At 45.9% G+C, this 15,625-nt stretch overlaps 1 protein-coding gene across 1 annotated transcript in view; it reads right to left on the bottom strand.

Annotated features, from left to right (window-relative positions):
- Positions 1-13,891, bottom strand: part of LOC310683704 (protein-arginine deiminase type-3-like) — a 35,472-nt gene extending 21,581 nt beyond the window's left edge. The window contains exon 1 of the mRNA XM_083454017.1: positions 13,504-13,891. Within this exon, the coding sequence (XP_083310143.1) occupies positions 13,504-13,595 (92 nt within the window). The 5' untranslated portion in view covers positions 13,596-13,891. The remainder of the gene's footprint in view (positions 1-13,503) is intronic.
- Positions 13,892-15,625: the final 1,734 nt, after the last annotated feature.

Here is a 15,625-nt window from a genome sequence, read left to right as displayed (position 1 = left end):
TCCTAAAAAGAGCTCTCCATCCTTCCCTCCATTTTATCCCAACAACCACCCTAGGAGGTAGACCAGGCCAAGAGGTAGTGACGGGCTTGAGGTCAGCCAATGAGATTCCTGGCAGTGAGGGGATTTCTTTTTAATATTAAAAGCAGTCCTTGCCACAGGCCATCTTAGAAGGCAGCCTGGAGGTGTCATCTTCAAAGATGCTCATCTATACACTCCTACCTAAAAGTGAAAAAGTGTCCCTTTTAAAAAAAAATATCCAAATGACTTTTATTCACACAGATGTAAGTTGTGAATGAAGTGGATTCGCTTGTGAGAAATCAGTCTTTTAGTGCGGCAGTAAACTAATCTCTGGAATTCCAGCTTTAGCTGAGATTCCTGCATTGCCTAGATGACTCTCAGGGTCTCTTCCATCTCTACTATCCTAAGGGATAGTCCATTATCGGTCAGAGATAAAAGGATGGAGGCAGGAAGCAATGCAAGCAAGGGAGATATTTATTTTTCTGTTGCAACAGAGTTTCCCACCTCCTTGCAAGGAGGTGAGAGACCAAGAACAAAGATGTGCAAGAACCTTTAAAGACTTTTGAAATTGCCCAACACCTTACTGAAAGACCACCTAAAAAGCATCATACAAACCATCACAGAAAGAGGCGGTCTACAACATACATTTGAGAGTGCGGCTTCTCTCCTGTCTGCCAGGATACCTGATAAGGTTTCACCGATTGCATTACCTGGGCAGTCTGGCCATTCTTTTGTGATGGCAAATACCTGAGTTCTTAAATCCAGGTCATAGGCCAACCCGGTTCATACACAAAATATGCCCTTAAGACAAGATTTGGAGGATTTGTAAGTGAAAGAACAATTGGGAAAGGTTTCTCCAAGATATTGCCTTCTGCAGAAGAAACATTTAGAGCAGTGTTTCCCCAACTTGGATCTCCAGCAGATTTTGGACTACAATTCCCATCATCCTTGACCACTGGTCTTGCTAGCTTGGCATGATGGGAATTGTAGTCCAAAAAGAGCTGGAAACCCAAGTTTGGGAAACAATGGTTTAGAGCAGGCATCCCCAACCTTCAGCCCTCCAGCTGTTTTAGACTACAATTCCCATCATCCCTGACCACTGGTCCTGTTAGCTAGGGATCATGGGAGTTGTAGGCCAAAACATCTGGAGGGCCGCAGGTTGGGGGTGCCTGGTTTAGAGTCTTTAGGAGAGTCAAGATGGCTGCAGGATTGCTCACCTGTACCATTTCGGACATGTGGTTTTTATAGGTACTTGTGTGTTTACCTGTGCACTTACGAACATTTGTTTTATTTTTGAGACCTTAGGATTCTTATTACACTCCTTAGATTAGGCAAGAATCTGGCACCAGTTTTTGTGGTTTCAGGGCTCGGGCCCTTCCCAAGGGCTGAGTGGATGTTTGTGCCAGTTTCCTCTTGGATCCTTTCTTGCAAAGGCCAAACCCTCTGAGATGTCGTCATCATCAGGCCCTGAGCCAGCAGGCCAGAAGTTGCCAAACCGGGAGAAATTAAGCTCTCTTTTTTGCTCTCATCTCCCCTCACCAAGCAACCAACCAGCGTCGTGACAAAAGCAAGGTTAGAACAAAAGCCTTGTGGCTTGTAGAAGCATAGTAGGCTGGCAAGGTGCTGTTTGTGTAGGGTTTGGTTGCCATATAGGAAAGGGTCAGGCGTCAAACGTCAACACATCTAGCAGAAGTTCCTTAAGTACGTGCAGACAGCCCCTCCGTTCTGAGTCCAAGTCTACCTTTTCCTGACTCTCCAGGAGTACGAGAGCATCTCTGCCCTACATCAAGAGGCAGGGAGTTCCAAAGTGTAAATATATCAATTATTTACAAATGCAGAACGAGCAATAAGTAGCACCTGCAATGCTGCTAGTTTTGCAAATCAAAGCAGACAAATGGGCTTGTATGGGGGAAGGCGATCTTGCAAGTACGTGAATCTGATCTGAGCCAAAAAGAGACAACGGATCATGCTCCGGCACTGTGCAGTTTGTGAGCAAAGGGTCTCCTCGTGAGCAAGCAGTCCTTGAGGTTCCTTTGCTCCTAGCAGCTGGGGTGGGTTAGGAAGCCAGAATCATAGAACTGGTAGGGAACCCCAAGAGTCATCTAGTCCAACCCGCCCCCCAACACACACACACACACACACACACACACACACACACAATGCAGGAACCACAGAGCAATCAAGGTCTCCCTTCTGAGCTTCCTAATGACGGAAAACAGGTCAGCTCTTTCGCTCTTGAGCCCACCCTTTGCAATACTGACCCTGGGCTGGTCTGATCCAGCCTCTGGATCTCATATTGGACCTGGACCCCCGATTCTCCCTGCTTGACCGTCATTTCTTTGGAGGCTGCTGCCCCCCGCAACCCTGCCTTTTCCTGGGAGGCTCCTGTAACCTGGATCGGAACCCTAGCCCCCTGATAAGCGTGGCTGCGGGTCATTGCCTGCTGATGCCTGCACATTCAGATCCTCTTAAGAGGCCCAGCTGGCAAGTCTCAACACATCCCCCATGCCGGGCTCTGATCGCGGGCACATCCAATCTCTGCCGCTCATTATCCTGCAACCAGCTCACGCCCAGACTGATTAGCTCAGCTCTCTGTGGAGGCTTTGCTGGGCCTGCAGTCGGAGCAGCAATGCTTTTGAATACCAGTTGCTAGAAACCACAGTAGGGGAGAGTTGCCCTCAGGCTCCTATCCTTGTCTGGTTTCCTTGCCTGTTTGGCCACTGGGAGAACAGGAGGCTGGACTAGGTGGGCCCCCATTGACCTAATCCTGTTCTTACGTTCTACCCAGCCTGGATTCCTGCTCCGTCTTGACTTCTCTGGCTGGGACAACGCCACATATTTACAGGAATGGTTTTTTTTTCAGTTTACGACAAGACTGGGGAACCCGTGGCCCCCAAGAGGTTGTGCAATTGGGAGCTGAATAATAATAACAATAATAACAATAATGATAATAAAAATTTATTATTTATACCCCACCCATCTGGCTGGGTTTCCCCAGCCACTCTGGGTGGCTCCCAAAGGAATATTAAAAACATCAAACATTAAAAACTTCCCTAAACAGATGTCTTCTAAAAGTCAGATAGTTGTTTATTTCCTTGACATCTCATGGGAGGGCCCTCTGCCTGGTTCCCTGTAACTTTGCTTCTCGCAGTGAGGGAACTGCCAGAAGGCCCTCAGTGCTGGACCGAACAATGGGGGTGGAGACGCCGAGGCCATTTAGGGCTTTCAAGGTCAGAACCAACACTTTGAATTGTGTTCGGAAACGTACTGGGAGCCAATGTAGGTCTTTCAGAACCGGTGCTATGTGGTCTCGGCAGCCACTCCCAGTCACCAGTCTAGCTGCCACTTTCTGGATTAGTTGTAGTATCCCAGTCATCTTCAAAAGGTAGCAACATCTGGAGGGCTACAGCTTTCCCAGCCCTGAACTAAACCATCACTTGCATTTACTGCCCCTATTTATCACCGTCCCAGACATGGAGAACCTGAGGCCTTCCTGTGATTGCTGGACTCCAAATCCCATCAGCATCTCTGGCGAAGCATCTCTGACTGATGGGAATTGGAGTCCAACAACATCTGGAGGGCTAAAGGCTCCCTGTTTGTGAACTGGGCCATCAGTTGCCTTTACTGCCCCTCACAGCTACCTTCCATTACAACTACCTCTGCCTTCCTCTAAAGCAGGGATTCAGCTCTCTGAATATTGCTGAACTATAACTCCCCTAGTAATCCATGATCATTGGCCATGCTGGCTGCCAGGACTGATGGGAGTCAGAGTCTGGTTTGCAGTACTTATGAGGTCGCCTTACTCCATATATGCCCACTGAGCTACTTCCATGGGTGGAACTGGCATTGTAAAGCTGCCATATCATACTCATGCTGCATTTCTAAGAATTCAACTGTTTACTGATTACTGCATCTGCACTTCGGAACTCCTTGTCCATTGATACCAGTCAGGTCCATTCAGTATAATTTTTTTGTCACCTACTTAAAACATTGTTTAGAGAATCCTGCCCAGATGCTTAGAAAGCCGGTGAGAGTTTTAATCTGTTCTTTTAATCCATTGCTATTTTAACATTTTAAAAGTTTATTGGTAGTTTTTCATATAGAACATTTTATTGCTTTTTTTTTTCAAAGCCACTTTGCGGGATGGTTGGGATTATTGTACACAATCAAGTAGTAGATGCATTTATAGGTAACCAGGTAAAGGTTGTTTTCTGCTGCTCCAGAGAAGCGGACACGGAGCAATGGATCCAAACTACAAGAAAGAAGATTCCACCTAAACATTAGGAAGAACTTCCTGACAGTAAGAGCTGTTCGACAGTGGAATTTGTTGCCAAGGAGTGTGGTGGAGTCTCCTTCTTTGGAGGTCTTTAAGCAGAGGCTTGACAACCATATGTCAGGAGTGCTCTGATGGTGTTTCCTGCTTGGCAGGGGGTTGGACTCGATGGCCCTTGTGGTCTCTTCCAACTCTATGATTCTATGATTCTATTCTATGATTCTATGACCCCTGACCATTAGGTCCAGTCATGGCCGACTCTGGGGTTGCAGCGCTCATCTCGCTTTATTGCCCGAGGGAGCCGGCGTACAGCTTCCGGGTCATGTGGCCAGTATGACTAAGCCACTTCTGGTGAACCAGAGCAGCGCATGGAAACACCGTTTACCTTCCCACCAGAGCAGTACCTATTTATCTACTTGCACTTTGACGTGCTTTCGAACTGCTAGGTTGGCAGGAGCAGGGACCGAGCAATGGGAGCTCACCCCATTGCGGAAATTCGAACCGCCGACCTTCTGATTGACAAGTCCTAAGCTCTGTGGTTTAACCCACAGTGCCACCCACGTCCCATAGGTAACCAGGCAGAGGGCTTTTTCAGTAGTGGCACCCTCCCTGTGGAATGCCCTCCCATTAGATGTCAAAGAAATAAACAACTATCTGGCTTTTAGAAGACATCTGAAGGCAGCCCTGTTTAGGGAAGTTTTTTTTATTGTATTTTTAATAATTTGTTGTAAGCCAGCCAGAGTGGCTGGGGAAATACAGCCAGATGGGTCGGGTAATATATTATATTATTATTATTTATTGAAATTGCCATCATCAAATTGAGCAGAGGATGGGGGGTGGCTGAGCGCCCCACTTGTATGGGTCAGAGAGGCTGCTTGTGAGCTGCCCTTTGTGTGCCTGACGTCTGGGAGGAAGATTCAACCAGTTAGGTCCAGCGCCGCCCAACCTCTGGCCTTGTGGCAGGTGGTGGCTGTTGAGTCAGCAGTTTTTTGTTCATGTGCCATGGGTGGCCAGGTCCCTTGGGATTGCTCAGCTTGTGTTGCTGTTGGGCTGATTGGGAAGTCAGACTCCTCCAGATGAGGCTAGATATCTTACAGAGGTGCCCAAGGGCAACTGAAGTTCAGCTGCAGCAGAGGGCGTGCCTCCGCCATTCCACAAAGGATTAACTCGTTCTCACATAGACAGGAAAGGCAAGGGTGGCTGAAAGTTTTCAGCCAGAGGGCCATGTGCCCTGTTTTGACCTGTGTGTGTGTGTGAAATTGAGGAAGAGTTTTCAGAACATCTAATGATCACCCACCTATTTGGGTATAACTGTAAACTGTTTATTGTTATTATTATTGGTTTCTATTGATTTATTGGTTTGTTTGTTGCTTGTATAGGATATTCTGTTTGATGTTTGGTGTGATTGTGTGTGCATATATATATATATATATATATATATATATATACACACACACACACACACACACACATTTTTATTAAATTTTCTGTTTTACAATTTTGAATACTCATTTAAACATCCTTAAAATATAAATGACTTCCCTTCTCCTCTTTCCATGGTTCATTTTGCATATCATAAATCCCTGCATATTTTACATAAACTAAAGCATTCAGTATTCCATTATTGCATCCATCAAAACTTATTTTCACTGCCAATGTTTTCAAGTGCACACATTTTTTCTGTATATATTCAATAAACATTTTTCAACATTCTCATAACCTAGGTCCTCCTTGTTATCTTATTCCAGGCATGTCCTAAACAGCCCCCATGTTTATTTCCTGGGGTAAAATCCTAAAGAAACCTCAACAACTCTAACCCTTAAAAAAGCTCGACAACGTTGGTTTTGGTCAGCCCTCACGGCCCTTCACTTCATCAAATCTGGCCCTCTTTGAAAAAAGTTTGGACATTTATTCTATATGTTAAGCCTGCAAGCTGCACATACTCCGTCAGCTGAAGTTGCCATTCCCAAACTTTAGTTGGGACCTCGCTCATTTTCCATTTTGGGGCTACCAAAACAGGGGCCGCAGTAGTGGCACACATAAATAACCTTTTTTGACACTTGGGAATATCTGTCTGAATTGTTGTATTTTTATATATACTATAAGCATATATGAAAGTGGCTGGAGAAACCCAACCGGATGGGTGGAATAGAAATTAAAATATTATTTATTATTTTATTAAGCCAGGCTCACCCCCAAAACAACAATAGATCAGCCATACAGTGATGGTGCTTGCTGGGAACCAGTCTCTGCCACTCAGCCTAACCTACTTTGCAGGTTTGTTGTGGGGCTTAAAAGAGATCAGAAACCTGGGCACAACCCCTTGAACCCCTTGAGGAAATGAGTAGTAGAAACGCAATCAATAAGTAAGTTGGGTCTTTTAATTGCAATAGGTCTATTCTGAGTCAAACAGAATTGACTAGTGCCCAATGACAGCTAGGGGGATTGTGCAACAGCAAAAGCACCCATCGATGCATCACTAACATTAAAAAGCATTCATTTCAGACCATAATAAAGGTAAAGGTACCCCTGCCCGTACGGGCCAGTCTTGACAGACTCTAGGGTTGTGCGCCCATCTCACTCAAGAGGCTGGGGGCCAGTGCTGTCCGGAGACACTTCCGGGTCACATGGCCAGCGTGACGTCGCTGCTCTGGCAAGCCAGAGCCGCACACGGAAACGCCATTTACCTTCCCGCTAGTATGCGGTCTCTATTTATCTACTTGCACCCGGGAGTGCTTTCGAACTGCTAGGTTGGCAGGCGCTGGGACCGAACAACGGGAGCGCACCCCGCCGCGGGGATTCGAACCGCCGACCTTTCGATCGGCAAGCCCTAGGCGCTGAGGCTTTTACCCACAGCGCCACCCGCGTCCCTATTCAGACCATAATACAGCCGCCCAAATAAGTCAATTGTCCAGATAATACCAACTTCATGTCTTAAATTCACGGCAAACTAGAGAATTGGGGGGGGGGGTTCAAGCACTGTCGGTGGGGGCAGCAAAATCTCAGAAACGTAGAACCGTACAATTGGGAGAGAGATGAAGGGTCATTGAATCCAAGCCTCTGCTGCTATGCAGGAGCCACAACAGAAGCATCTCTGACAGATTAACATCCAGCCTCTGTTTTAAAAACCTCCAAGGAATAAGAGCCTGCCATCTTCCAAAGGAGTCTGTTTCACTGTCAAACCGCTCTCCACATCATAAAGTTGTTGTTTTAATGGCAGAATGGCAGGGGGCTGGATGAATCTTGTTTCTTCTTTTGATAGAACTACAAGCTTGGTGGATCAGGGGAATGTTGTGGACATAGCACATCTTGATTTCAGTAAGGCTTTTTTTACAAAATCCCCCATTATATTCTTGCTGCTAAGATGTGGGCTGGATGAGATAACTGTTAGGTGGATTTGTAGCTGGTTGACTGACCGAACCCAAAAAGCACTCACTAATGATTGCTTCTCATCCTGGGGAAAAGTGACAAGTGGGGTGGCTCAGGGTTCTGTTCTGGGCCCATTGTTGTTCAACCTCTTTATAATTGACTTGGAGGAAGGAATTGAGGGGGTGCTCATCATATCTGCAGATGACACCAAACTGGGAGGGGTAGCTAACGCTGCAGAAGACAAAATCAAGATGACCGTAACAGATTGGAGAACTGGACCCAAACTAACAAAATGAGTTTCAATAGGGACAAATGTAAGGCACATACCTCCACATGTGGTGGGAGTGTCCCAAAATCCAACTATTCTGGACAACAGCCATACAAGAAATATGTAAAATAACTAAGCAAGTAATAGACATCACCCCAGAATTGGCCCTACTAAACATCTTCCAAGACAACAATGCCCATTTACACCACAAAGAACTCATAACCCACCTACTCTCAGCAGCCAGAAGCATCATAGCCAGACACTGGAGAGACCTGTCAGGAGTAAGCATGGACCAATGGTACCAAATAGTATGGGAAACAGCCCTACTAGAAAAATTAACTAAGAAACTGAAACTGACACGGGGACAAACAGAAGAAGACACCTTCACCCCGGTATGGCTCCCCTTTATCACATACACAGCCCAATAGGACAATGACAATAATCCACCAACAGCATACAAATCAATATGGCTAACCTGATCCAAAACACCCACCCACCCCACTCACACACAAAAACAAAGATCACCACAGCCAAATCACAAGCAAACAATCACACCCTAGGCCAACCCCAACCTCTCTCACCACCAAAGGAACACAAGTGAACAACACAAGCAACGCTGACACCAAACTCTACATACATTAAACATAATAGAAACACCGCCACCCGACCCCACCCCCATCCATCTTCCCTCTCTCCACCCCCCTTTTTTTTCTTTTTTTTTTCTTCTCCCCCTAATGCCTCAACAAATGAAATGGATTTGTAAAAATGTTACATGGGGGGGGGGGGGAAATACGAGACATTACACTTACTTCTGTAAAACAAGAAAATCCTTAATAAAATATCAAGATGGATTTAAAAAAAATAATAGGGACAAATGTAAGTTTCTGCACTTAGGCAGAAAGAACTAGCTGCACAAATATAAGATGGGGATACCTGTCTTGCCAGTAGTGCATATGAAACGCATCTGGGGTCTTAGTAGACCACAAGTGTAACATGAGTCAACAGGGGAAGCAGCAGTGAGTGTGGGCGGGGGGGGGGATGCTATTACTGTATAGGCTATATCAAGAGAAGTAATATTACCACACTATTCTGCCTTGGTCGAAACAAAATAAAAAAATTCCTTCCAGTAGCACCTTAAAGGTAAAGGGACCCCTGACCATTAGTTCCAGTTGTGACCGGCTCTGGGGTTGCAGCGCTCATCTCGCTTTATTGGCTGAGGGAGCCGGTATACAGCTTCCGGGTCATGTGGCCAGCATGACTAAGCCGCTTCTGGCGAACCAGAGCAGCACACGGAAACGCCGTTTACCTTCCCGCCAGAGCAGTACCTATTTATCTACTTGCAGTTTGACGTGCTTTCGAACTGCTAGGTTGGCAGGAGTGTAGCACCTTAGAGACCAGCTAAGTTTGTTATTGGTATGAGCTTTTGTGCGCATGCACACTTCAGATACATTGAAACAGAAGTCACCAGACCCTTATATATAGTGAGAGGGTGGGGAGCGGTATTACTCAGAAGGGTGGCGGGAATGGGTGATTGGCTGATAGGTGTGGTAAACCTGTTGACGACTGTTAACGACTGCAGTTGGTCTTACAGGAAAAAGCAAGGGGTGAGATGGCTAAAAATAGCTATATCATGTATAATGAGATAAGAATCCAATGTCTCTATTTTTTTATTTTGTTTTGACTATGGCAGACCAACATGGCTACCTACCTGTAACTATTAATGTCTCTATTTTTTTATTTTGTTTTGACTATGGCAGACCACATGGCTACCTACCGCATTCTGTGCACCAAACATTCCCGCAAATGTGGCATAGGAGGCCACCAGAATCAAGGGTCTGGAAACCAAGCCTTATGAGGAATGGTTGAAGGAGCTGCAAAAGAGGAGACTGAGAGGCGATATGATAGCCATCTTCAAATATCTGAGGGGCTGTCACATGGAAGATGGAGCAAGGTTGTTTTCTCCTGCTCTGGAGAGCCATGTGGTCCAGTTAAGTCCAGTTGCGGACGACTCTGGGGTTGCAGTGCTTATCTCGTTTTATTGGCCGAGGGAGCCGGCATACAGCTTCTGGGTCATGTGGCCAGCATGACTAAGCCGCTTCTGGTAAACCAGAGCAGCGCATGGAAACACCGTTTACCTTCCCGCTGGAGTGGTACCTATTTATCTACTTGCACTTTTTGCTGTGCTTTCGAACTGCTAGGTTGGCAGGAGCAGGGACCGAGCAACGGTAGCTCATCCCGTCACGGGGATTCGAACTGCCGGCCTTCTGATCGGCAAGTCCTAGGCTCTGTGGTTTAACCCACAGCGCTACCCACATCCCTTAGGACATAGGATACCAGGGTTCAAATCCCCACTCCGCCAGGAAGCTGACTGGGTGGCCGTGGGGGCCAGTCACTCACTTTTAGCCTAACCTACCTTACAAGGTTGTTGTGAGGATTAATGGAAAGGTGGAATAGAAATTAACTAATGGATTCAAGTTACGAGAAAGGAGGGTCCGCCTAAACATCAGGATGAGCTTTCTGACAGTAAGAGCCGTTCGACAGTGAGACGGGCTCTCTCAGAAGTTGGACTCTCCTTCAGTGGAGGTATTGAAGCAGAGATCAGGTGGCCATCTGTCATGGATGCTTTAGTTGAGACTTCAGCCTTGCAGGAGATTGGATTAAATGACCCTTAGGATCTCTTCCAACTCCACAATTCTATGATTCTATTATTTCCTCCGGAAGCACGCAGGGGAGCAATCTGGGAATGAGCTAGCTGGGTGGCTTTAGCTCAACAGAGCAAAACAAATGGCTCATTGCAGGCATCACCCTTTGCCAATTAAACTTTCAGATTAGGTTGTGAGTTCATTGCCATCACTGGCTTTGTTTGTTAAAGGGCACAGAGTGAGCAAAACAAGGGAAGGAGTTCTGTTCCCCAGAAGGACAGAGAATATGCCACAGGAAATTCATGGAGGAGGAGCCTACTGATGGCTACAAGCCAGGATGAAGCCGAATATTGGAAGAATCAGGATGGATAAAAGGAAGATTTTTTTTGATGCGGTGCAGAGTTAAACTATGGAACTCGCTCCCACAGGACACAGCCGCAAGAATTATGCTAGCACAAAATTGGAAAACAGAAGATATACCCAGTATAAGTGATTGGCAGGTTAAGGTGATAAATTATGCCGAGCTCACTAGAATAACAGGAAGACTAAGGGATGAAGACGAACAGAAATTTCATGATAATTGGAATAAATATCTGACTTATCTTGGAACTAAATTCCAGACGACACTGGCGGGGTTGAATTAACTCTAACAGCAAATGATATAGAATAAAAGAGACAAAATACGAGATTGTAAAATTTATTTGATACTTACCAAAAGTGTGGAAGGAAGTCTAAGGCTCGGCAGAGCCTAAAATAATTTTGTATTATATTTATAATTTGCGGATTTGATGTGATATGCGTAGGTTATGCTATGAATTTTGTATTTGTTCCTATGTAAATATATGCAATATCAATAAAAAAAATAATTTGTAAAAAAAAAAAAAAAGGACACAGGGATGCTCACCAAATTGGAAGGCTTTAAAAGAGGATTGAACAAATTCATGGTGACTATTTTGGATAATAATACTAGCCACGATGGCTTGCTCTGCCTGCACAGTCAGAGGTGGCAATACTTTTGAACACCAGTTGCTGGAAACCCCCAGGAGGGGAGAGGGCTCTTTTGCTCGGATCCTGCTGTGGGCTCCCCATTGCGGCAACTGCCCGGCCACTGTGAGAACAGGAAGCTGGACTAGACGAGACACAGGGTCTTCTTATGTTCATAAGAAAAGACTTTGGGAATGATGGTTGCCTCCACACCACTGGGCATTCAGATTTACCCCACATTTTGTAAACTCAGGTTTCCACCACAGTATATAGTATTTGTCAGTAATTTTTTTTGCGGGGTGCGGGGGGGGGGAGGATTCTCAAGCACAGAAATTTGTGGACTGAAGAACTCTGTTGCCCTTCCGTCGGCGGAACTGGCAGTGTTATAGCTGCAACATAACACCCTTTCCACACTTGTAGGAACTCAATCTTGGTGTGGCAGAACCTGCACTTTGGAACTCCCTGCCACTTGATATCAGGCAGGCGACTTCACCCCCCCCCCTTTTCGGCACCTGCTAAAACATTTTCCTTTGGACAAGCCTCCCCAGATGCTTAGAAATGTCAATGTGAGTTTTGATCTGTTTTTAGTCGAATGTTATTTTGACTTTTCAAAAGTCTTAAGTTATGGTTGTTTATTTTTCTTGGTGATAATTTTGTTGCTTTATCTTTTTTGTAAACCGCTTTGAGGTTTTGTCCTCAAACAATCAAAGCAGTGTATAAAGTTTATAAAATAAACAGTGTAACTAATCCACTTTTTAAAAGGAGACTTTTTGAAGTTAGGAAAGTGAGGCAGAAAGGCTCTGAAATGTGTGTGTTGGACAAATCATTGATGAGAAGGCATCTAAGCCCAACAGAAGCAAATCAGGTGGAATCCTGACCCATCAGGGGGGAAATTATCAATAAAGATTGTCTGTAGTCTAAATTCTATGCTTTTTGCGAATCAAATAAGGATCAATTACAATCCTCACTACCCCCAAATCCCCCATCAACATTTTCGATTCTCTGCTGGTGGGATCAATTACAGGTCTATACAACACCTGATAGGGTGCAGACAGAAAGAAAATGTGTTGTGATATATTTAAACAAATGGTTTTCTTTTTATAACCTGACCAAACACAAAAACTCAAAACTAGAACTCACTCTTGGAGAACATACTCACTCCTTTAAAACAAATCTTGCCTCTGAAATTGTGCAACGTGTGGCTCCACAACATAGGACCCATCTTATTTCTGTGACTAAGTTGTTTAAAATTGTTTTTTAATTGTGTAACCTGCCCTGGGAACTGTAGTTTACCCTTCACAGAGCTGCAATTCCCAGAACCCTGCACAAACTAGAGTTCCCAGGATTCACTGGGGGAAATAGCAAGCTTTAAACACACACTGTGCCCCCCCCCAATACATTTTGGACTCTCCCCAGCTTCAATCTGAGTCTGCTCCAGACACATTATGTTAACCCTTTGGGGCCCATGATCTGGACCAGGACTCAGCCCTGCAAACCCACTCCCACAGCTGGCACTGAAAGTCACAGCCCATATAATAATTTCATAATATTTTTAATGTCTAATGTTTTACATGTTTTTTATGTGTTGTAAGCTGCCCAGAGTGGCTGGGAAAACCCAGCCAGATGAGCGAGGTAAAAATAATAAAATTTATTTTTATTATTATTATTTGTACCCCACCCATCTGATTGGGTAGTTCCAGCCACTCTGGGCAGCTTCCAGCATATACAGAAACCCAATCGAACATTAAAAACTTCCCTGTTTTTAGGGAAATATAGCAGGCTGACTCGGAGATGATTTGGGTTGATGCCTGCTATATTTGCTAAATACTTCCCGCATCATGCACCGTTCAGCAAGATTTTACGCCTTCCCTTCGGCCCTCTGTGCATGCTCCAGAGGCCGGAGAATCCCCACCACTGAGCAAACGAATAAGGGCAATTGCCTTCCTTACCCGCAGACATCGAGTGACATCTCTGTGCCCAGCACATAGACGGTGCTGGTGGGCTCCTCGGTGGACAGTCGGACCCATCTTTGTTCTGACATGTCGAGGGTGGTCCCTGCGCCTCCGTTGCGCCTGGTGCGTCTCTCCTCTCCCTCCTGGGCAGCAGAGTCTGCGCCTGGCTCTGTTTGCAGCCCCGATGCTGATGATGCGATTAAGAAGCCACGGGCCAGCGGGCGCCACCCCCGGGGCTTTGCATCGTGCCAGGCGATAGGCTGCCCGGGGTTGTAATCCCACCTCCTGGCTCTCTGCAGCTGGGTTGGGCGCTCCGGCGGCAAGGGCTGCCAGTCTGGTGTGCGCGCACTCAGGTGAGGCGCACAGGTGAGAGCTACCTTTGGTCTAGCAGTTAGCCGGAGGCAGAGAGGAGCAAGGCGCGTGGGTGGACTTATTTATCCTTCCAGCTGGGTAAAGTGGATGGACTGCTCCCTCCCTCCCTCTCTGGAGCCAAATTGTCTTGCTCCGTAAGGATTCCCCACCCCCCACCCCATCGCCTTCCTTATCTCCAGCTGGAAAACTAATTGCTTTATGGTTCCTACTAAGCTGGCAGCCTGTCGCTCCTGCTCAGGTGTGCCAACTTGAATAAAATATTAGCGGGAGGGCTGGTAAGCCCCGAGCCACATAATCGATCGCATAATGGAGTGCGTGCACACTATTTGAATGGCAATGCCAATCAACTAGTGGGTGGGCCTCAAAATATTTTTGGGGGTTGGGATGAAGACCCCTTAACCCCTAGGAGTTGGCTGTAATATTCAGTCACCGAAAGGAGGTGATTTTCCTTCCTATAATTTTTGATAAGTTTTCTGTTTTACAATTTAAGATACAGTGGTACCCCAGGTTAAGTACTTAATTCATTCCGGAGGTCCATTCTTAAGCTGAAACTGTTCTTAACCTGAAGCACCACTTTAGCTAATGGGGCCTCCTGCTGCTGCCGTGCCACCGAAGCACAATTTTTGTTCTCATCCTGAAGCAAAGTTCTTAACCCGAGGTACTATTTCTGGGTTAGCGGAGTCTGTAATCTGAAGCGCATGTAACCTGAAGCGTATTTAACCCGAGGTACCACTGTACTCATTTTACATCCTCAAGATATCAATGACTTCCCTTCTCTTTCCATGGTCCATTTTACATATTATAAATCCCTGCATATTTTGCAAAAACTATACCAATCCGTATTCAATTATTGCATCAATCAAAACTTATTTATGCTGTTGAATTTATCTTAATGCCGCCAGTGTTTTCAGCTGTACACAATTACTTCCCACATATTCAATAAACGTTTTCCAATCTTCTCTAAACGTATGTTCTTCTTGTTCTCTTATTCTATATGTTAAGTCTGCAAGTTGTACATATCCTGTCAACTTAAGTTGCCATTCTTCTTTAGTTGGGACCTTGCTCGCTTTCCATTTTGGAGGGCTAACAAAACATGGGCCGCAGTAGCAGCATACATAAATAACCTGATTTTTCTGTTGGCACCTCTACCCAGGATCTCTCTGTGCAAAGGAAGCGGCCTTGTGTAGAATCCATCTAGCTCAGTGCCGTCTACACTGGCTGGCAGCAGCTGTCAGGGGTTTCAAGCAGAGGTCTCTCCATGCTTGGAGATGTTGCTGCTTCTGTTTCTTGTGCCAAAGCTAAGTTCTGGGATTTGTTTTGTTGTAGCAATAATGATAATAAATAGTGCTTCCTCTGGAATGGCATTTAGCATTGTTGTTGTTTAGTTGTTTAGTCATGTTCGACTCTTCGTGGCCCCATGCCTTCCACTGCCTCCCGCAGTTTGGTCAAACTCATGCTGGTAGCTTCGAGAACACTGTCCAACCATCTCGTCCTCTGTCCTCCCCTTCTCCTTGTGCCCTCCATCTTTCCCAACATCAGGGTCTTCTCCAGGGAGTCTTCTCTTCTCATGAGGTGGCCAAAGTATTGGAGCCTCAGCTTCAGGATCTGTCCTTCCAGTGAGCACTCCAGCAGTGGCGTAGCGTGGGTTGTCAGCACCCAGGGCAAGGCAAGTAATTTGCACCCCCTAACCCGTGGATTTTAGCACTCAGAGAGCTGCGAGTGCAAGCGTGCCCCCCCAGATGTTGCG

This window comes from Podarcis tiliguerta (genome assembly GCF_965153285.1).
Source record: "Podarcis tiliguerta genome assembly, chromosome: 8".
NCBI classification, from domain to species: domain Eukaryota; kingdom Metazoa; phylum Chordata; class Lepidosauria; order Squamata; family Lacertidae; genus Podarcis; species Podarcis tiliguerta.
This window is presented reverse-complemented; position numbering and strand designations above follow the sequence as displayed.